Source organism: Equus caballus, chromosome 7 (genome assembly GCF_041296265.1).
Source record: "Equus caballus isolate H_3958 breed thoroughbred chromosome 7, TB-T2T, whole genome shotgun sequence".
In the NCBI taxonomy this organism is placed as follows: domain Eukaryota; kingdom Metazoa; phylum Chordata; class Mammalia; order Perissodactyla; family Equidae; genus Equus; species Equus caballus.
In genome coordinates this window covers 55118513-55142333 of record NC_091690.1, presented here as the reverse complement: position 1 = coordinate 55142333, position 23821 = coordinate 55118513, and the positions used below count along the sequence as shown (strand labels likewise).

At 46.0% G+C, this 23821-nt stretch overlaps 1 protein-coding gene and 1 pseudogene across 1 annotated transcript; one reads left to right on the top strand and one right to left on the bottom strand.

Annotated features, from left to right (window-relative positions):
• Positions 1–3794: 3794 nt before the first annotated feature.
• On the bottom strand, positions 3795–5241 carry LOC111774307 (actin-like protein 9). The gene has a single exon (XM_023645533.2). It carries the CDS (start codon positions 5095–5097, stop codon positions 3847–3849), a length of 1251 nt encoding a protein of 416 aa, XP_023501301.2. The 5' UTR covers positions 5098–5241; the 3' UTR covers positions 3795–3846.
• A 10730-nt stretch (positions 5242–15971) lies between these two features.
• OR2Z14P (olfactory receptor family 2 subfamily Z member 14, pseudogene) lies at positions 15972–21834 on the top strand (annotated as a pseudogene).
• Positions 21835–23821: the final 1987 nt, after the last annotated feature.

Sequence of the window (23821 nt, the reverse complement as noted above, 5' to 3'; positions counted from 1 at the left end):
ACAAAATACCACAGACTGAGTGGCTTAAACACCCGACAAGTATTTTCTCACAATTCTAGAGGCTAGTTGTCCATGATCAAGGTGTTGGCAGGGTTGGTTTCTTCCGAGGCCTCTCTTCTTGGCTTGCAGACGGCTGTCTTCTCATTGTGTCCTCACACAGTCTTCCCTCTGTCTGTGTTGTCTCTGCCATAACGTGCCCCTTTTATAAGGAAATCAGTCATACTGGATTAAGGCCCACCCTAATGACTTCATCTTAACTTCATCACATCTGTCAAGACTCGATTTCCAGATACAGTCACATTCTGAGGTCCTGGGGGTTAGGACTCCAACACATGAATTTTGGAGGGACCCAATGTAGCCTGTAAAACACATGTGAGGACCAGAAAGGTGAGTGGTATGGCTGGGGTGAAGAGGGTGGGCAGGAAAGCCAAGGAGAAGTCTGGAGAGATTGGCAGAGGATTCAGGGCTGTGGTGAGAATTTGGGTTTTCTTTTACACACAAGGGAAAGCCACTAGAGTGTTCTAAACTATGTTTTGCAAAAATCCTCTGCAGGAGTCTTCTGGAGGGTAAGATGGGTGACTGAGACACCAAGGAAGAGCCCCCACAATCTTCCAGGTGAGCAATGAAGGGGCCTGGGCTGGGGTAGGAAGGATGGAGCGAGCTGGATGGGTTTTTGGAGGCATTAGAAGGAAAGGACTTGTGGGTCAGTGTGTGAAACAGATACCAGCCACTTGGAAGTCGATGGAAGAAATGTTTCTAGAAAAGGGACTGAGCAACCCACATTCTCCATCAGAGCTTTCAAGGAGGGTCTGGTAGGCAGAGACCCAATTGCTACTCACTGCGATTTCCTTAGACTTCAGCACAGTGTCAGGCACATAGTGGTTGGTCAATGAATGTTTGTGGAATGAATGCATGAATGACTTAAAACCAGAAGTGGAAGAAATTGGGCGCGGTGGGCTTACGAGATAGTAGACTCCGGGGGTGTGTTCGGAAATGACTGGGGATATCAGGGTCTCTGCTGCTCTCAGTGCTCCACGTCGGGGGTGGCTGGCAGAGAGTGTAGACAGAAGTTTACCTATGACTCCTGGGAGGAGGTGAGATTTCTAATAACAGACTGGAGGTAGTGAACTCCCCATCCCTGAGAGTGTGCAAATGGGAGGGGTGCATTTTTGGAGGGTTGTAGAGGAAATTTCTGTCCCAGGGAAGGTTTGGAGATGGGGAAGGCTTAGTCTGGTCTAAGGTGAAAGCCCTTTGGGTTTCCCAGCAACCCAAGGTTGGTAGAGGTTTCTGCATCCTCCTCGCTTCCTGTGGCATCTGAGACTCACCCTATCCCACATCCCTTCTCTGTGTATGTGTGACTGGCAGTGCCCTGACACTGCAGTGTAGGGTGGGCCTCACTTGAGGTCTGGGACACAGTCATTAAGGTTTAAATTCCAGGCAGCCATCAGCACCTCGGTCTTGGAGTTGCTGCCCCCTAGTGGGAAAAATAAGGAGTTCCCCTTCACCACTTGGTAATCTCTTGAGGGGGTCTTGCTGATTGTACAAGTTGGGTAAGTGAGGGTGGTGAAGCAAAGGGGATCCAACCTGCATGTTTGTGATCTGGGGATCTTGGCCTGTCTGAAGGGCTGTCCCATCAGCTGAGGACCACTGGCTGGTCCAGGATGAGGCGGGAGCCACTGCCCAGTCCCCAGGACGCAGTGGGACAGGGTGGGTGGGGGTAGCCAAGGCCTTCACTCACCCTCATTGTCTGATGGCAGATGAAGGGATGGTTGCGGTGGGCTCAATGCTCTGCAAATAAGTGAGTTTCCACTCTGGAAAATTCCTGCATAAGAATGATGCTGACAGGTGACTCAGAGACACACAGAAAGACTCAGGGAGAGGTAGAGATGGAGAGAGCCTGTGAGAGATACTTAATAAACATAGACTGATTGAAGGAATGAATGATTCCTGGACCGAAAGAGGAGAGGACCCAGCGTTCACACGGATAAGCTCTGGCAGCTTGTGCTTATTTTGTTGATAAGCTGGGAGGACATGTCCTGGGAGGATTGCTGGGGGTCTTGATGTTCATTGGGCTGGATGACAGCATGAATGCAGAGGTCCTGCCTCCATCAAGGACCCAGGGTAGGTGAGGATGACAATAGCGGGAGGAGAGGGGACCCAGGGTGCCTGTGGGGAGGAGAACAAAGTTCCCTGTGTTGAGAGGCTGGGCTCCCATTCCAGGCCCCTGCAGGGACAGGGTGGGGCAGGAGACACCTCATAGGGCATCCTCAGGGCAGGTCCCAGGGCGAGCCCCGGGGTAGCGTTGCAGGAATAGGCTGAGAGAGGTCTGGGGAGATGCAATGAACAACTAGCATAATAGAGGGATATTTGATGGACAGCCCAAGAAGTTGGCCTCTGGGGACCTTTGTGGTGGGTCGCAGGAGAGACCCAGTGTTCAGGTGAAGCCCCCACCTAGGATGTCTTCCCCAGGGTCACCATGTGCTGGGCAGCCCTTGGGAACGTCACTGCTCATTGGTGTCTCAACTAAAGGGATGGGGCCTGGGGGTGGGTTCCTGGGAGTCTGAAAACTAAAGTAGAGCATCCTGGGGGTTCATCATGGGGAGACCCCCGGAGAGCATCTTTGGGGAAGGGAGTTGGGGGATCAGAACATAGAGGAGGGACCTAGGGAATCAATGGGGTCATCATAGGATCATCCTTGGGCCCAGAGCCTTCCTAGGAGGACTCCAGGACCTGAGGAATGGAGTCAGGAGGTACACTGTGAGAGAGACCATGCAGGAGTATTTCTGGGGGGATGAAGAGCAAGGCGGTGAGCTGAGAGTAGTGGGGGCCATCATGGGGTTTGGGGTTTCAGAACCTATTGTTTTTTGGGGGTACAGATGCGGGATGGGTTGTGGGAGCCCCTGGATGGAAGGAAGGAGTCTGGGGGAGAAATTATGTGGGGACAATAGAGTTTGGGGGAGGGGAGGAACTTGGGGCATGGGCTTTGGACACTACGGGGTCCTTTAGCAGGCCACCTTTGGGCAGACACTTGAGGGTCAGAACTTGGATCTTTGTGGTGGATGTTGGAGTTGGGCACTTGTGGGGAGGATTCTGGAGTGCTCAGCACATCAGGGTTCAGGAGAACTTTGGATAATCAGATGAGGGAAAATCAATGAAGGGGTGGATTTTGGGGGCTCAGAACCAGGGATGTCTTGGTAAGTAGATCTTGGGGGTGTGTTTGGGGGGATTAGTTGTTTGGGGCAGATTATAAGAGTGAACTTAGGTGTTGGAACACTCATGGAAAGATTCTCAGGGGTAGGGGGTGGTTGGAGTGCCCGGTGCAGTTTCTTTGGAGAGGGATGAGTTATGGGGGTCATTGAGTTGGTTGAGGGTCCTTGAGGGATATAGCAAGGGGGTGAATTGGGGGGTTTAGAGCCCAGGGGATGGGGGGGCTGTATCAAGAGCAATAGATCATGGAAGTAGGCTGAGAGGTCAGAATCTGGGGATGTCTTGGGGGTGGGCATGGGTGAAGCCCCATTCTGAGAGTGCCCTGGGGGACACACATCATGGGAGATGGTTTGACAGGGTGAGGACGTGGTGGTGTGTTGGGCCTTGATGATGGAGGAGGTGGGTTTAGAGAATCAGAACTGGGGTGTCTCTGGGGACGGATCACAGGAGGTGAGTTAGGGCAGAACCAGGGATGCCCTGGGAGGCAGATCTCCTTGGGGTGGGTCTGTGGGGTCAGAATAAGGTGAGTCTGGGTGGGTCCAGGAGTGGACCACTCCAGCGCTGAGGGAAGGCAGGACAGAGCCGGCTGGGTACCGCAAGCTTTACTGCCCACAACACTGCCCCAACCGCTGCTCAGCATCAGTAGCATTTGCGGTACACGATGTGGGGCCCCTGCTCCTCGTACTCCTCCCGCAGGACCCAGCAGGACTGGAAGGCACGCAATGAGGCCAGGATGGAGCCCCCGATCCACACCGAGAAGTTCCTGCTGGGCTGGGCCTTCACCACCACGTGGGCCTCACGGGGCAGACTGTGCAACAGCTCAGCGCGGAAGCGGCCCTCGAACCCCTGGAAGAGTGAGGAGCCCCCGCAGAGCAGCACGTTCTGGGCCACATCTGCCTGCACCTCCAGGGGCACCTTGAGAAGACTCTGTGTGGCCATGGTAGGGACCCCCACAGGCGACAGCCCTGGGATCGCGGGGGGGCTGAACAGCAGCTCCGGGCACTGGAACAGCTCTTTGCCCAGCGTTACCGTCCACCCATCGGGCAGCTTCAGGGTCTGCTGGTATTCCTGCTCCGGCCGGGCCTGCTCCTTGAGCAAGTCGGCAGCCACGTAGCAGTAGCGATGCTTAATGTTCTCCACCGTGTCCAGGTCCTGCTGCCCGAGCGGCAAGCCAGAGCCCAGCAGCATCTCCGCCAGGAAGGCGGTCAGGTGGGTGCCCGCCAGGTCCAGGCGCTGTGCGGCGTGGGGCAGGTTGTAGCCCTGGAAGACGGGTACCGTGTAGGTGACCCCGTGGCCCGTGTCCACCACCAGCCCACTGACCTGCCCGTGTGCGTAGACGGACAGCACCGACTGGGAAGCCACGTACATGGCGGGGGAGCGCAGAGACTCGAAGACCACCTCCACCAGCTTCTCACGGTTGGTGCTGGGGCTGAAGGGCGGGTCAGAGAACAGCAGTGGGTGGTCCTGGGTGGCCACGCGGAGGTCGTGCTCAAGCACGTGGCGCCAGATGAGCTCAGCTGCGTTCCAGTCCACCAAGATGCCGTTCCGAACGGGCTGCACCAGCGTCAGCTCCGGGCGCATGCGGGCGGCCTCGCCGATGAACGTCTCCAGCACTTGCTGCCCGGTGGTGGCCAGCTTCTGGGGCTGGCAGCCCACGATGGTGGCCACAGTGTAGATGGGCCGAGTCTGCCCTGCGAAACCCATCTTACAGGTGCCTGTGCCCATGTCGATGACCACTGCTCCAGTCTTTGGTGGCCACTTGTCTCCCACCATGTTGGGCGGGTCCTGCTGCAGGTTCTTGCGCCCTGGGATTGAGCTAGGGTTCAGGCCAGGCCTGGGGGCCTCTGGAGAAGACTGGGGCTCCAAGGGGTTGGAGTGATTTGCATCCATGGCTGCAAGTGGCTGGGTGGGTGGCTTGGCAAGGCTGACTACTTTCCTCTGGGGTGCAGCGTTGTGAGGAGAAAAGGTGAGACTGGGCCAGTGGCCGGCACAGGCAGAGAGGGAGAGGGGGCCGGCCAGTGACCTATGACATCACTTTTCCCCGCTGCCACCTTTAGAAGACATCACAATGCAGGGATAGAGGTGGGGCCCCTCCCTGTCCACAAAGCCCCCAGGATACTCATCTATTCTTGATTTTCCCCAAAGCGCCTAATTTTGAGAAGGAGGAGGATGGAGTGTTCCTGAGCAGAGACCTCTGACCCAGCTGCCTGGTCCAGAGCCCAGTAAGACCCAGGAGCCCTTGTCTTGAAGTTATTTACAGCGTGGTATGGGAGAGCTGGCCACAGGCCTCCTTACAATGTTAAAATATTAATCCTTAGAATATTCATCAGAAGGTCATCAGTTAGTGCAGCTTTAGAAATGTACTAAATAACAGCATCTTATCCATCATTTTCAAACTTGGTTTTCGATTCTACTTTTTAATTCTAGAAAGGCTGAAATATACATGAGGAAGTGAAGTCACCCATAATCTCACCTCTTAAAATTTACATAAAGCAAAGAAGAAAGGACTCTGCCTCTGACCTTCTGATGCCCCCGCTCAGAGGAGACCTGACTGACGCTTTGGTGAACAGCCTTTGTGTTTTCAAATGCTTTTGCCTAAAGAACAAGAATAAGCATTTTGGCTGGAAGGGTTTCTGCCTCATGTTTATGAAAAGAGGCATAGTGATGATGCAATCAGAATTTTTTTCTTTATCCTTTAGAGGGTTTGTTGAAATAACACTTTTTAAAAAGAATTAAAGGGAAGTTTAATTATGGTCAAATAAACATAACATAAAATTTACCATCTTGGCCATTTTTAAGTGTACAGTCCAGTGGCCTTGGTACGTTCGTGTTGCTGTGCACCCAATCTCTGAAAAGTTTCGTCTCGCAAAACTGAAAGTCCAGACCTATTAAACAAGGACTTCTCCCAGCCCTGGCACTCAGCACCCTACTTTCTGTCTCTATGAATTTGACTCCTCTGGGGGCCTCACGTAAGTGGAATCACACAGTATTTGTCTTTTAGTGACTGGCTTATTTCACTGAGCATGATGTCCTCCAGGATCATCCATGTTGTAGTGTGCGTCAGAATTTCCTTCCTTTTTAAGGCTGATTAATATTCCACTATACGTTTATACCACATTTTGTCTATCCATTCATCCATCAATGGAAACTAGTGTTGTTTCCACCTCCTGGCTATTGTGAATAATGCTGCTGCAAACATGGGTGTAAAAATCTCTCTTTGGGACCCTGCTCTCAGTTTTCTTGGCTATATAACCATAGGCGGGATTGCTGGATCATATGGTAGTTCTATTTCTACTTTTGGGGGGACCATCATAGTGCTTTCCATAGTGGCAACATCATTTTACATTCCCACTAGTCATGTAGAGGGTTTCGCTTACTCCACATCTTCATCAACCCTTGTTATTTTCTGGTTTTTGAAAAAGTTATAGCTGCCCTATGAGTGTGAGGTTGCGATAGAGCTTTGAGCCTCAGCATGTTAAAAGGACACGTTTAGCTCAGCTGGGCTATTCCATCAAGGACTGAAGAGACTGTGTTCAGGGTCTGGCATCTGGTGCCGATAGTGATACAGCTGTGTGTGGATGGGGAGGTTCTCCCATCACTCCACCTTATTGAACACATCTGCAGGGTGGACCCTTGACCCTATGAAGGAATAATTTGATGAATTTAGATTAAGATAATAATAAGTTCTCTTTTTCCCTTTAAAGAATCCTCATTCCAAGTGAAAGGGGTGCTAGATGACAGCTTGGAATGGGTCATTTTTATGACTTAGAAATGGGACTGTGTCCATTTTTTCCAATGGGGAAATAGAGGCTCAGAGAGGTGAAGTGCCTTATCCAAAGTCACACAGCTGGAATGGGGCAGGAGCAGGATTTGAACCCAGATCCCTGAGTACTTCAGTTATTGACTGTGTTCGGGAAACTGTGAGGTCTAAGATCCATCCCAAACAGTGGAAGAGGAGGCTGGGACTCTCTGAGCCTCACTTCCCTCTTGGGTATAGAGGGGATATTGTGTCTCGCACATGAGAGATGCTAGATTCTGGGATACCACAGAGAACAGTGCAGAGACCATCATGATTAGAGGCAGAAATGCAAGGATGTCGTTAAGACCACAGAACTGGAGCCAGGTGCTGTGGCTTAAACCCCAGGTCCTCCACTTAATAGCCAAGACAAACTACCAGTCCCTCTGTGACTCAGTTTCCCTGTTAGCAAATTGTAAGTAGTCATAGTACTGACTTCAAAGGGTAGCTATGAGGATGGATGAGTTATTTGTGAAGCTTTTAAGTCTGTATATGGCACATAGTAAGTGCTGTGTGGAGTTTGTTGCACAAATTACAGGTTGTGCCGTCTGTGGGGGTATGTGTGTGTGCAAATGATAACTCGAAACATCCAAGCAACAGCTTTGAAATGGAATTAGGGATTTAAATAGGCATTTCTATTGAAAGGGCAATTCTTATGCACAAATCAACCAGACTTCAGAGATGTGCAGTGAACTCATCCAAAGCCCACGTGGGCCAGCATCTCTTTCCACAGGCATCTGAGGTAACTGGGAGATGAGATGCACAGGCTCCCGCCAGCAGGGGGCACCCAGGACCACCAGCTTCTTTTCCTTTCCTTCAGCGAAATCCTTTGTTCTCTTGGTCAGGAGTCCTCAACCTTTGTTGCAAATTAGAATCACCAGGGGAACTTAAAAAAATCCCCCATGTCCTGGCTGCACCCCAGACCAATTGAATCAGCCTCCCTGTGGATGGAGACTAAGCATCGATGACTTTTAAAAGCTCGAAGGTGAACTGAACATGCAGCAAGTGGAGATGTACTGAACTGGGTCTTCAAAATTCTTAAATTCTTAATCCCCTCTGATCATCAGAAAGATGCAGAGTGAGTCTGGGGTTGTGAGGCACTTGTCTCTGACCAGCCGGTTCTCGTGCTTAAAGCATATGAGAATCTGCAGGAGATCTTGTTAAAACACAGAGTCCTCGTCCCACCCAGATCTTCTGATTCAGCAGGTCCAGGTGGGGCCTGAGAATCTGCATTTCCAACAAGCTTTTAGGTGAGGCTGATACTGATGCATCTCCACTTTGAGAAGCTTTCTGGCCTTGCAGATCTCTGGGAGATGAAAGGAAAACTCACAATAAAGCTGGAACTACAGGGTTGAACCATTTTATTTCTAAATTACTATTTTTTAATTTCAAAAGATTTCAGGCTTACAAAAATTATACACACACAAACACACACAGCATCAAAAGTGCAGTATAAATTACAATAGCCAAGATATGAAAGCAACCTAAGTGTCTGTCAATGGATGAATGGATAAAGAAGATGTGGTATACACAGACACACACACACACACACACACACACACACACACAGATGCACACACAGGGAATGGAATATTACTCAGCCATGAAAAAGGAGATCCTGCCATTTGCAAGAACATAGATGAACCTTGATGGCATTATGCCAGGTGAAATAAGTCAGACAAGGACAAGTACTGTATGGTATCACTTATATGTTGAATCTAAAAGAGGCAAACTTGTAGACACAGGGAGTAGAATGGTGGTTTCTAGGGGCTGGGGATGGGAGAAATGGGAAGATGTTGGTCGAAGGGTCAACAAACTTCCAGTTAGAAGATCAGTAAGTTCTGAGGATCTCAGACACAGTATGGTGATTATAGTTAATACTGTATTGTGTAATTGAAAGTTGCTAAGAGAGTAAATCTTAAATGTTCTCGCCAGAAAAAAGAAATGTGTGACGTGAAGGAGGTGTTAGCTGACACCACGGTAGTAATCATTTTGCAACATAAAAGGGTATCGAATCAACATGTTGTACACCTTAAATTTACATAATACATTATCTCAATTATATCTCAATAAAGCTGGAAAAATACAAAATAAAAAGACATGATTAATACAGCATTTCTATTTGTTCTCCAGTGTTTAAGGCAAGAATGCTCAAGTAACCATGGTTGATTTTCTTTTTTTTCTTTTTTTTTTGTGAGCCAAATTGGCCCTGAGCTAACATCTGTGCCAGTCTTCCTGTATTTTTTATGTGGGAAGCCAAAACAGTGAGGTTTGAAGAGTGGTGCTAGGTCCGCACCCAGGATCTGAACCTGTGAAACCAGGGCCGCCTAAGTTTACTGCGTGAACTTAACCAATATGCCACCGGGCCGGCCCCTCAATTTTCTTAGTTTACTGCAGTAATTGTGTTCTATAAAGTCACCATGAGCACCGAACTATTGCTTCTAGGGGAAACACTGGCTTAGGTTCCTGCAAGCCTCTAGTTACAACATTTTTGTGAACTGATCAATAAGTAACTTTGTGTTATGTATGTTTCTGTTTAAGAACACCTCATTTAATATATAGTACTGATCCATTAACAGTGAACTCAGAGCCTCCAGTGCTACAACTCATGCCTGAAGGAAACATCTTACACACACATTTTCTCCCTAAGTCACATCACAGCCTCCTTGAGCTTAAGAGCATTAGAAAGCACTTCAGCACTTTGCCTGGGGGCCAAGTTAAACAGGGAAATAACGGACAGCACAAAAAGTGTGTGGATGTTAGTGCAGGGGCCAATCTTTAAAAAAAAAAAACAAAAAGAATGGATGGAGCTGCTCATTTCAGCAGAGCTAGAATGAGATACCGTGCCCAAGAAAAACTGGGATGTCCCTGTGTAAAAACACCCCAATTGCAGCATCACGATCCTCTCTGGGCAGGGATCCACAGAGGGTTTCCCACGTGTCCATCATGTATTTGTGGCTTATGTTGTATGGTGGATACACACAGGCACTTGAGATTCTGTGTGTGTGTGTGTGTGTGTGTGTGTACAATCAATCCTCACTTACAGAGTCCATATTTGAGAATTCATCCGCTTGAAAAAATTTATTTGCAATCTCAACATCAATACTGGTGGGACTTTCTAGGTCATTCGCAGGCATGAACAAAGCAACAAGAAAATCTTAGTTACCTGCACGCTCCTTCCCAGCTGATGTCAAACAGGCAATACTCTGCCTTCTCGTTTCAGCTCTGATACCATAAACATGTCATCTTCATGGTCTAGTGCGATGTGTGGTGTGTCCCCTCCTCTTGGAAACAGTGAGAAACAAACTCTCTTTTCCATGGCAATCATCTCCTGACCTGTTGGCCTCACCATCCCTGAATAATAACAAACCTACATTTTAAAAAAGACTCGTCTCATTCTCCTCACTCTGAACTCTCTGTGCTTTTCAATGGCCCAGCTCTTTTCAGTCATCCATGAAAATGCCCCCTCCTCCATTCCTGCAGTCAATTAAGAACTGACCATAATTGTTTTGTCATGCTCTTCCAGTGCATAAGACAGGCTGTATTGCACCCAGTAGGAAAATACATGGCACCCTCTTGCCATAATCCCTCCCCCACCACAGCACCACACCATCAAGAGTAAGACCCCAGCTTCTGGCTTCTCCCTGAGGAAGGAAGGAGAGCACTGGACACCACATCCAATATTCTAGCATTTTGAGGGGCTGCCTGACGGAATTGTTTCTATTTTGCCTGACTCTGAGCACTGATGGGAAGGTGGCCCAGGTGGGGAGTGATTGAGAACAAAGATGATGGTTTGGACTAGTGCGCACTCTGTGGTCCATAGACCTTTCTCCATCTAAGCACAGAGCAAATGAGTAAAGAACCACAACTCGTGCCTTCTGCTTGAGGAGGGTAAGGATTGGAGCATCTGTCCAACATTCCAGCCTTTCAGCGGGTTACCCTTGGTACTGGCTTCTGGATGAGAGATTCTTCTCTGGGAATCTACCAGTCCAAAAACAAAACAAAAAAAAGTACCACTAAGGAATCCTCAAGGAAAGAGCCCATCTAGGTCACCCTAGATAGAAAACAAAGTAAACAGGCTGACACATGTGCACAGAGCTTCCAATCAACTTTTTACTCAATTAACCAAAAAATGTCTCATACAAGGGGCAGAGACCAAAACTGTCATTTTGAAGATAATAGCACATTGGAGGAAACAGACTCTGAGGGAAGAAGAAGTTAAAGAGAATCCCACAGTAATATTAGAGATGTGACTGAGTAGAACTCAGAGATATAACTACAAAGATGGTATCCATGAAAGAAAAGATAACACCTCCCAGGATTGTGTCCCTCCTTGGTTAGCCCACCAGCGCCTTCTTCACCCAAGCAGTGATGAGCTAATTGTCAAGGGATGGAGGTCTGAAGAGAAAATTAATTGCAGTGGGAGTCAGGTGCCCTACATATAACTTTTCTGGTGCAAGCTCCTTATCTCTATGCAATCTGTCCCAACTACTATGAGGACTAGTCTAGAATCTGATTGGAAGGAAGATTTCATGATGCGTGTCAAATCCAATTTGTAAGGTCTGGCTGCATGGTGTGCTTTTGAGAAGCTCTGTCCAGGCTCAGAGGTAGAAAGCCGTGAGATCAATTACCAATGTCTGCTTTGGGCTTGGGAGTAGAGAGTGGTGGCATGGTACAAAGAACTTGCTGATGATTACTACTATATATCGCGTCCTTAGAATATGTCACTTATTCCTTCTTCTATGTGGGTTACACCTTGTTGCTGCCTGTCTGACTCAGCTTTGGTTTGAGCAGAGCTCTTCTGGTAATTCAGTCTGCCTTGGCCTTGCCTGTGATGCCCTGAAGTGGGCATCCCTGTTGAGGGTAATCTGGCTTTCTGGTCTCTGCCCTTTCCCCTGGCTCTGGTCATGGGCACACAATAAGCTCATGGGCCCTAGAATCATCTGTCTCTAGACCATGGCATATCCTGAGCCTCAGAGGCCACTCAAGAATGGAATTTAGAGGAAGAAATATCTCAACCCAGGGAAGCTGCCTCCCAGGGGTTCCACCACAATCACTGCCTCATTATTTAACTCAGAAGAAGTCTCCTGGACTGTGGAATTGTTTTTGTTTTTGAGCTTGGTATCCATTTGCAGTAAAGGATTCCCTCATCTCCTCTTCCCCATTAGGTCCAAACAAAAAGACATGGATTCCGTCACGTTTAATTATCCATATCAGTGCTTCCCATCCTTCCTGTGGTTGAAAGATGAGTAAATTTTATACCGCAATCCTCCAGGGACAATCCAAATATCAAGGTCTCTAGGCTCCCGTTGCAACCAATTTTTTCTCCAGCAGAAGGGGAGATGCAGAGGGGTTTCTGATGCAACTGCTCTCCTTGGAGCCTCCATTCCCACATGATGGCATCTATCTGTGCATAGAGAGAGGCGACACTGGTTAAGCCGAGGGTGCTGGAATCCAGGGAGGTTTTATCTGAGACTGCCTTGGAATAAGGGGGTTTGACATGCTCGTGAGGTGTTGAGAAAGGTCCCTCATTCCAAACACAGCCCCTGGAAAGTAGGGGCAAGAACTTGGAACCCATCCTTGTGGGGATCTTGGGGGTCCAGGCGTGATTTAGAGACTAGGTGTTAGTGTCAGGAAGAACACTAGGAACTGCTGACATTGTTTTCCATGAGCACATTGGGTTGAGTCCATAGAGGTATTTAGATAGAAGGAAGGATTCTTGTCTACCTCCTTGATATTTGCCAACCTGAAGGCAGATGTCTTGTTAGATTGAATGCTTATTCTTTCCCTCTGTCTTCATCGCTATGAACCCAAGAAGGCCAGGCCTCTAGAAAACAGGAAGTCATCTATGTTGATACTCAATCCATACTAAAGTTCAGTCCATGCTGACCTTCCATAAAAGCAGTTGAAGCAGCCAGGCACGGGTACCTGACCTTGGTCATGGGGCTGGTACCAGAACAACTTGTGTGGCATGGGTTGGGGGCACCTCCAGCTCACCCTCCGAGGACTGGCCATCCACAACAGTGATCCCCCGGAAGAGTTCTCCTTTCTGACCTCCTGGGAAGAAGAGTTGAGCATTAACTCCAAGAAAGAAGCATCATCCAGAATTGAGAGTGCTTAGGATTTGGAATCAGACAGATGAGGGTTCAAATCCTAGCCCTCTTAGTAGCTGTGTGACTTTATGTAAGTCACCTTATCTCAGCCCATTTGTCAATAACATTAGCACCAACTAAAATATTGTTTGCCTCACAGAATTTATTCATTCAACAACTATTTATTGAAAGAGCTCTGCAGTGGATCCTTGAGCTGTGCTAACTGGTTGCGAGGATTAAATAAACAATATAAACGACAGTATCCTGCGAACTGTCATTTGATTATTAAGGTGAACAGGAGTCCAGCTCATGCCTTGCCATTGTGGAGAGATGTGAGAGTTTTCTTGGAAACAAGAAGGTAAATAATGCTGATGTCTTTCCCCTGGCCATTCAGTGTCAGTGAAGGGATCCCCAGGGCCAAATTTTGGTATGATTGATGAAAATGGGGAGAGGAAGAGGTAAAACCACTTTGGAAACTTGCTGAAGGGGCTCCTCTTCGACCCAAATGAGAAATATTGATTTAGGAGTCACAGTGAGATGATCAGCCTAGACTCGAGTACGTCATGGCTAGCTCTGCCCAGTTCTGCCTGTCTGACTGGGAGGGCAGGTGATGGGGAGGTTGGATGGGTAGAAGCATCTTTTTCAAAAGAGGTCTTGTCGGGGGGAAGAGTTTGTCAAAACCTCAAGACACAAGACACAAGCCACCGAGGAACTGCTGGTTAGAGATTCCAAAAACACCAGGGTTTGCATTTTTAAAAGATGCATCAATATCAGCGGGACCACCTGGACACCTTGGAAGGAAAAGTGAATTTGAGGGCACACAAGACTGAGTGTGTGTGTCTATGTAACAAATAGTGGAATATCTATTGCAATGTTTTGGGGGACTGTGTAGGATAGGAAGAGAAAAAGGGGGACTTTGGAATCAGATCCTTATTTTGTTCAAATCTTGGCTCTATTCCTTCCTTGCTGGGTGATGGTGGACAAGTCGCCATGCTTCTGTGACCCTCTATCTTCTCATCCAAAAAATGCATGTAAATAATAATGCCTACAGGCACTGTTTTTTTTAATGGGATAAAATATACACAAAATTTACCATTTTAACCATTTCTACTATTCATGGCATTGAGTATATTCACATTGTTGTGCAACCATTGTCACCATCCATCTCAAGGAATTAAGGATTAAAGCATCATGCATGTAAAACACTTTGCCAGATGACTACTACACAGTCAGCACTTAATTGATGTCAGCTCCTTTCAGGGTGAGGATATGTGAGTGGGCAGAGCAAGACCAAGTTCTTCTGGACACTTAAATACACCTGGACAAGAGTCTGCAATAAAAGCTATTTTACCAGCTGGGATACTTGGTGATTGGTGGGATTGATTAGCTATTAGTTGGCAAAACATTGCAAGGATTGGTTTTTGTGGGGTTTTTTTCTATATGGAGACACGGAAATAGTGAGCTATTCATAGGATTTATGCTGGGTCTGAGCTTAAAGCAATTTTGGAGTAAATGTCTGGAAGCAGAATTGTGGACCAAAGTCTATGCAGGTTACAGTTCTCCCGTCTCTAAGCCAGAGGTTCTCGATCAGGAGTGATTCTACCTCCTGGGGACGTTTGGCCATGTGTGAGCTATTTTCATTTTTTTTGACTAGGGGTGGGGGAAGTGCTGCTGGCATCTAGTAGGTGGAGGCCAGGGATGCTGTTAAACTTCATTCAATGCACAGGAAAGCTGCCCACAACGAAGAATTATCTGTCCCCAAATAATGCCAAGGTGGGAGAACCCTGTTGTAAGTCAATGGATTTGGGGATGAATGGATTTTTAAAGACTCTGCTAAGGGATCTCAGAAGCCAGCGAAGGTGCAGGTAGGTTTTTACCCAAGAAGGACAAGGGCATCGCAGAGCAGCACTAATGAGGATGAGCTGGACAGGGTCACGCTTGACCATGGAAGGGGTCATAATGTTGAATAATTGTAACAACAGGAGTCAACATTGGTGAGAATGTCCTATGTGCCTGGCAATGTGCTAAGCACAGATCATCTAAACAGCAATCTTCAATGGTTTTTCCCTCTAGGGAATTAGTAATATCTACAATTTGTTGAGCACTTGCCAAGTGGCAGGCACTAAGCTCTTAACATTTATCCTTTGATTTAATCTTCACAACAATGCCTGTGATCCAGATTACTGCCATCCATTTTCTGGATGAAGTCACCGATATTGAGTAGCTACCCAAGGTCATGCTGCCACAAAGTAGTTAAGCTGGGATCCATGCTCCTGTGTACACTCTCATAACCACCAACCCATATAGCTCATATGCTTACTTCTTCCTAGAACAATTTTCCCTCCTCTAGCTGCCTACCTGATCTTCAGAATTCCACTCCAATGCCTCCTCCTCTGTGAAGCCTTCCCTGACTCCAACTCAGGCAGAGTTTCATCCCCTGGGTACCCAAAATATCATGCATGTGTCTCTCTTATGTTTCTGATCAGAATATCCTGAAATGATGTGAACAATGCTGGTTTTCCCTTTCAAACTCTAAATTCTGTAATCACAGACCTCAGTTATCTTACTCCCTTATGTCATTGACTGACTTTGGAAAATGCCACCAATGGGTTGATTTCACTGTTAGAAAGTTTTTGTCAGGGTGAACCACACAGCCAGCCTCACTAACATCCACCTCCAAGTAGGAGGAAGAAGTTGGTTCTTCCACATCTCTCTCAGTACTGAGGGCACCTGTCACCTGTCCCAAGCATTCCTGACCCTGTCCTGTGGTGTCCCCAGCAATTTACTACATGATGTCCTACTCACTTCCTTCATGGTACTTCCCTATGTCTCATAGATCTCGTCTCTTTATGTCCTTGTTTGTCATTGGTATCGTGATGGAGACTGTGGGGTCCAGGGAAGTGAGGACCTTGCCTGGGTGATTCACCCCGGAATGTCTTATGCCCAGCCCAGCACGTGACTAATTTTGTTGAATGGATGGCTGAATGGTTGGTTGGGCGCTTGGATGTGAGAGGAAAGTCAGGATGGTGAATAGTTAAAGACAGCTTTAAAGACCATCTGAATGAAGATGGCAGCCTTAGGACAAAGAGTTCCAGTGAGACCCTCAAAAGAATCCACGTGCCCTTATATGGCCAGTATTGCTGCTTCCCTAACTACCCATAGTTGGGAATGGACATCCTTTCTGTCCTGCATTGTTCATTGTTGGAGTTGTGGGTGGTGCGTGGTATTCCAGGGCAATCTGTGTTTGCCAGGGGGCTTGGAGGTTGCCAAGGGAATTGAGTATTCCAGATTTAAGTGTGCAGCTCCTTCTGGTCTGTGGTCATCTTTCTTGTCCACCTCATTCACTCAGGCAATATTTATCAGAGACTCTAGACCTAGTGTCTTACCCTAGTCCTTGAAATTAAGTCAGACTACCCAGACGTCACTACTCTCCCATCCAATGCCACAAAGTCACCAATAATAGCTGAGCTCATTGACAACTGTCCCCCCACCTAATCCCAGTCCATTTGACCTGCAACCTGCTGTCACCAAAGTGCTTCTATGGCTCACACTCCTTAGATTCACAGTTAGAATTCAGATTGGCCCCAGTGCTGGCTCAGCATAGATTTCTTTTTGCTCCAGATACTCATCTTTGCATTTGGACTCAGCCACTCCTCTCTGTTCTCTTGCTTAGTTTTCTTGTTTCAGCTCCGTCATTACCTATTTCACCTCCCAATCTTTTTGGAATCTCACCTCTGTTTTAGCCCCAGGACCATCAGGAAGAGGGGTACTGAAACATTCTACTGGGTCTATGCTACTTTCTTTGACTTGGACTTTGAAATTTAGACTGCCAGAGTCAGTGTGTAGCTCTTGCATGAGGTGTGGCCCAGTATCTTATTAAGAGATGCAAGTTTCTGCTCTCCCATCCCATGCCCATGACAGGCACCACTAATCTATTGTGGCTCTTCTCCTATTGATTCTAGCGGTGACCTCATAACTCTTCTCAAGACAGCACTCTAGGCAGCCAGTACCTATCGACGGCCATTGCCTGGTGGGATTTGCCAGCCCTACTCAGGATTCTTGATGTAGGTCTCCTGTTCTTCCTGCAGCAAAGGTACATCATGTAAAAGAGAGGGGATGGAAATCAATCAGTGGCCTGTGACTTCATTCTGGTGGGCCTCTGTAGTCATTCAGGGTCACCTCAGCTTCGGTTCTCCCTGGTGGCTGCCATGTTTATCATGGGCCTTCTAGCCAACACCGTTCTGCTATTCCTGATCCACATGGACTCCTGGCTCCACACACCCATGTACTTTCTGCTCAGTCAGCCCTCTCTGTTAGATGTTGGCTTCCCTCTGGTCACCATCGCCAAGATGGCGTCAGACTTCCTGCAGGGAGAAGGTTCCACCTCCCTCAGGGATTGTGCAGCTCAAATATTCTTCCTGACGTTGATGAGTGTGGCTGAGGGCATCTTGTTGGCCCTAATGTCCTATAACCATTATGTTGCTCTGTTCTATACCCTGCAGTATCCTTTGCTCATGAAGCGCCAGGTGTGCCTGCTCATGGTGGGCTCCTCCTGGCTGGCGGGTATGCTCAATGCCTCCAGCCAGACCTCCATTACTCTGCACTTCCCCGACTGTACCTCCCACATCGTGGACCACTTCTTCTGTGAGGTGCCAGCCCTGCTGAAGCTCTCCTGCACAGACACCTCTGCCTATGAGTTGGCGCTGTCCACCTCGGGGGTGCTGATCCTTGTGCTTCCCCTTTCCCTCATTGCCACCTCCTATGGTGACATGTTGGGGGCTGTTCTACGTGTACACTCAGAGAAGGCCCCAAAAGAGGCCTTCACCACCTTCTCCTCATACATCACAGTAGTGGACCTCTTTTATGGAGCAGCCATGTTAATGTACATGGTACCAGGTGGACTGTGGGTGGAGCAAATTTGCGAAGGACAGGGGACATCAGAAGTTCATGTTTTGAAATGTAAAAATGGAAATGTTTTACATGGATATTTATACATGTCATATGATTCCACTCATATGAAGTGCCAAGAGTAGTCAAATTCATAGAGAGAGAAAGTAGAATAATGGGTGTCAGGAGTTGGGGTAGGAGAATGGGAACTTAGTTTTTAATGGGGATAGACTTTCAGCTTTGGAAAATGAAAAATTGGTTGAAACAGATGGTGGCAATGATTGCCCATCAATGTGAATGTGCTTAAGGCCAAGTGTACAGAACTGTATACTTAAAAATGTTTGAAATGGTACATTTTATGTTATATAAATTTAACCACAATAAAAAAGATGAAGTAGCACAAAAAAAAAAAAAGGAAAAAGATTGTGAAATCTTTCATATGATATTTTCACTATCATTATAAAATAATTAGCTGTGGCTAGGATTGGTTAGATAAAAATTTTAACATTAGTCCTCAACAGTCTTCACGAAGATTTCTAACCCACGACAATATTGACATTTTGGTCTACATAATTATTTGTTGTGAGGGGCTGGCTGTCTTGAAAATAGTAAGATTTTTAACAGATCCCTGTGATCTACCCACTAGATGGCAGCACTGAGTTGTGATAACCAGAAAAGTCTCCAGACATTGTCAGCTGTCCTGTAGGGGACAAAATCAGCCTGACTGAGAACCACTGGAGTAGAACAACTCCATGGGTGCCAGAGTTGATGGTGGTAGTGTTCACAGTATGGGAATAACAGGAAGGGCAATATGTTAGGAAGAATAAAACATCAGTTGAATCTTGGAAAGGTTGAGGTGAGGGGCGAGCAGAACATCCCATTGGTCCTATTACCTCAGAGGTCAAATGTGTTGGTCTGGTGATCATCAGTCTCCACGGGTGGCAGCATAAATCAAGTAATTGTACAGAAAGAGGGAGAAGTTCCTGTTGAGAGAGTCAGGAGCTGGAAACATAAGCTAATGCTTGGCTGAATCCTACCCAGGATCCTTCAGTTCTCAGTTATAGGGACCCACTGGGTATATGCTCTCACTGGACACAATGCATCCATCCCAACATTAGCCACCATTGTAATCAAATAATTATATAAATAATGATTTGATCAATGACTGCTTCTTACAAAGCTCCATCTGAGCTTTGAATCCCATCGATTCCTAATTTCTGGGGGAAATTATGCTATTCCTTATCCTTTCTTTATCCTGTATTTTCCAATGTCTGTGTGCAACGTTATACTTTCCAATGTCATGGGAATGTTCCACACTCTCATGTCTTTCAATTAAAATGAAACTCACATATAGAGCCATACTCCCCTTCGGTTATTGCTCCAAACTTTTGGAGAATTTTTTCTACTTGTTACTTCCATTTCCACTCTGCTCACTCTTCCTTCAACCAATTCATCTGGAGTCTTTCTACATCCATCACATTTGCACTATCTGAGGTCTGCGATAACCTCATGTGATATTTCTTATAAATTCTCAGGAATATTTACATTCTTCAAAATGCTTGATTTTTCAGTAGCAACATCATTAATGGTTGTGTTTTTCTTCTGGATATAGGGACCTTTCTCACGTTATTTCATTTTCGTGATAATGGGATTCTGTGGGTCATGTCTGTTGGGCTCCTTGTAACATTAATACATTCCTCAGGGAGAAACTCCTAACTTTGAAATTAAGTCTCTTGAAAAGGAGGCCAGAATTGGAGTAGTGTCTTAAGGAACACTGGGAGACTTCTTTGAAGGAAGATGAAGGATCTTTTTTAATCTCCAGAAGAATGGTCTTGTTGACTGCAAAGTTTTGAATGTACCAGATAACAAGGAATAACTGGAATAAAGGAATTCATCTCTCTCCACAGCTATCTTCAGGGAAAGGGAAGTGGCATAAAGTTTTCTTCCTATCACTCTCTTTCCACACCAAGGGAGCTAAATTGTTTAAAGAGTGAATGAAAATAGAACAATTTATTTAATGAGGAAGTCTGAGAATTCATCTCCCAAGGCTCTGAAAACTTTAAACAAGTTTCCACTGTCCCCGAGGCAAACCATCTTGGGTCTCCTAGAGATATGGGTTGTAAATTCCCTGCCTGGAACAACTCCCTGTACTTTATGGGCAAAAGTCAGCGTAGCAGAAAGAACCAGGGCAACCAGGGTTTCATGGTGACATCTGAAAGAGCTAGTGTATCCTAGTCAAGCCTGGGGGTGGCGTGCAGGAGGGAAGATATAAACAGTGGAGGAAATCTCTTATTAGATCAGAGTACAAGGGACACAAACAAGTGTGCCTCAAAATGTCTCCAGATTGGAAGCATTAACATCACTTAGGAGCTTGACAGGCATGCAAATTCTTGTTCTTTATCTCAGATCTACCAAACTCCAGGGACAGGCCCAGCCATTTGTGTTTAGTAATTCATCCATTGGATCTCATGTATGGCTAAAATCTGAAAACAACTGCCCGAGAAGATTTGTTGAGGGATGATGAAGGACCCACATGGGCCCGCGTGTTCAGAGATCTGAGGGCTCTCCACCTCCAAAATCTTATCTACGAATAATCATAGATTTGTCTTTTACTTTACAATGCTTATGTCCCTTTCTTTTTTCATCTTATGCATTCATTTAAATTATTAAATAATATTAAACACTTATGGTTTGTAGCAGCAATCTTTTCCTGTTCATTAATTGTCATTTCTGAATGCGTCCAAGTTCCAAAGAACATTATTTCCCATTGAAAAGTACACATTATTTATCATTTGAAAGATACATCCTTATTTTCCATTTTTGAGAACCTTCCTCCACACATACACGTACCCCACCATTTGCAGCAATGGCTGTTAAAATTATCAAATCCATTTTGACTTCTTTTAAAAATCCAGCTTTTGTACTGATATATTGATGCAATACATGAATGTAAATAGATTTCCTAATGTGGAAGCATATGTGAATTCCTGAGATGAGCAGTATTAACCCATGGTGTATTGTTATTTAACATACTGATCAAGACAGCCTTAAAAACAAGCAAACAAACTAGCAAAAAATAAACTTATGGGTACAGAGAACAGATTGGTGGTCACAAAGGGGGAAGAGAATGGGTGAAGGTGGGCAAAAGATACAAATTCCTATTACAAAATAAGTCACGAAATGTACAGAATAGTAACTAGAGTTAACAATACTGTATTGTTTATTTGAAATTTGCGAAGAGAGTAGATTTTAAAAGTTTGCATCACTGGGGCCAGCCTTGTGGCCGAGTGGTTGAGTTCATGGGCTCTGCTGCGGCAGCCCAGGGTTTCGCTGGTTCGGATCCTGGGCGCAGACACGGCACCGCTCGTCAGGCCACGTTGAGGCAGCGTCCCATGTGCCACAACTGGAAGCACCCACAACTAGAATATACAGCTATGCACTGGGGGGATTTGGAGAGAAAAAGCAGAAGGAAAAAGGAAGATTGGCAACAGATGTTAGCTCAGGTGCCAATCTTTAAAAAGTAAAAATAAAAAAGTTCTCATCACAAGAAAAAAACTTGTGACTACATGTGGTGATGGATGTTAAATAGACTGACTGTGGTGTAATTTCCCAACATGTACAAATATTGCACCATTATGTCGTACAACAGAAAATAACATAATGTTATATATCAATTATGTTTCAATTAAAAAAAGTTGACGCAAATGTCCCTAGGGATGGACTCTAGTGAATGCTGTGCTGTATCGCCCAGGTCCTACCTCAGGATTACGGGTTTATTCTTCCAGGTATGGGGGGTACAGCCTTCTGACAGTCCTCAGCCCTCAGCCCACTTTGAGAATTGCCCTCAGCTAAAGGAAGCTGCTTCACTAAAGCTCAACACCACTCAGATCTCTTGCTGTGGGAGCATAAACGAACCAACAGTCGTCTGCATCCTCCACTGTGTTTGCACTGAGGTTGCTCCTGGGCTGCTCCCAGCCAGTGACTGAGCACAGCATGGAACCAGCGCATGCCCATTGCCGTAGTCACACAATCACATTGATGACCACGGTCAATTACACTACCAGGATGGTGACTCCTCTTCTTGTCGAGAAGGACCTGAAGTTCCAGGCAGCAGCACAGCTTGAAGTTTAGTGGGACTTTTGCCATGTTTCCGAAAGTGTTACCCTTTAGAAGTCAAATTTCTAAACATGCAGAGGCCAGATTTGTGGAGGCCTGAAGCAAAAACTCCCCAAGCGGCTCATGGAGTGATGGCACACGGGGCTGCTTCTACTTCCAACCCTTTGTTTATGGCTTAATAGATTCTCTAAATTGGAGATACAGCACATTATGATTGTCTTTGATTTAGAGTACGTACTGCATACTGTGGATTAAGGACACAGCATTTCCTGTGTATTCAAATGCCTGCACAAAATATGATCATTCTCTTTGAAATTAAATGTCTTCCCACATTCCCATATTTTCCATTATAAAAATTTCTGGACTCTCTCCAGAGAGAGAGTTACTCCCTTTAGACTACGTTTTAACCATGTCCTCCCCTTCTGCAATAAACTTTATATGTGATTTTTATTTTCACCTAAGTTGTCTCAATACTCACTCTTCAACCCACTTTACCTGGATTATTTCTGCCCCTGCCCTTCTAATTAGAGATAACAAATGGAGCCCTCTCTAATATCGATGAAGACCTCCATATCACCAGCAAATGTCAGGGGATATTTTCCATCCTTATTTGGTTAGTCCTTCCAATAAAACCAAAACTATTTGCCGCACTACTTTTCTTTAGAAAGATCTTGTGGCCCCCATGGCATTGCGGACACCAAGTGATTCACAAAATCTCCAAAGATTCTTCAAGGGAACTTCACAGAAAGTTGGTTCCAGGGTTTGATTCTTGTAGAAATTGTACTTTCCTTAGGGGACTATTTGTAGCTTTAAGTGAAATCAAAGAAAGAAGAGTTTCTCCTTGAATTAAAAAAATTAATTTCCCACTTTTACTGCTTGCAGACACAATGTTGGCTGAAAATTGCCCACTCTCTTATCTTTGTACCCCTAGAGAGCTGAATTATTAGGAATGACGTAAGTCAATAGAACAATTTCTGTAATGAGGAGCTCTGAGAATTCAACCCTGGAGACACCGGAAACTTTAAACATGTTTCTTATGCCCCTTGCCAATAATTCTCTGATCCCAGCCAAATGCAACCCAACTGGGCTTCCCAGGGGCAGACCTCAGAGAACCGAAAGCTTCAGTGATACCCATCAGAGAGGGTCAGTGTATCCAGTGAGAGCTGGAGGAGTAAGAAAAAAAGAGGAGGGAAAGTGAGCACTGGGGTTTACATCGAGAATAACGAGACTGCGACAGTCTCATATTTATTTAGTCTGTAATGGCGAAGTCTCTGTACTTTGAAGGCGCTTTAGTTTCTATTGAATGCAGTCTTTTCCAGTGCATTTTCTGTTTCCTTCTCTCTCTTTTTGGAATCTAGGGGCTATCTGTGATAAAAGGTATTTTCTGGAGAGTCTCCACCTCTTGTCTATTCTTTCCCATAATTGTAGGCTCCTGTTGGATTTCCTGTGCCCAAAAATCTATTCACTAACTACTCACTGGAGATCTATTATGCATGAGGTTGTCTACTTTATTCTTAAAGTGACTAGACTTTTCTATTTCCTAACAATTTTTGCATCATGTTTGCCTTACTGATAGCACTTAAGAGTCCTGTGTTGATTGTTGTTGTTTAATTTTAGTGTTCACAATATCGTCTACAATAATTATTTCTGATGTTCGGTACTCAGCCCGATTTCCTTTTCTCATCTTACTGATCTCCCTTAAATGTTCTGGAGAATATCTAGT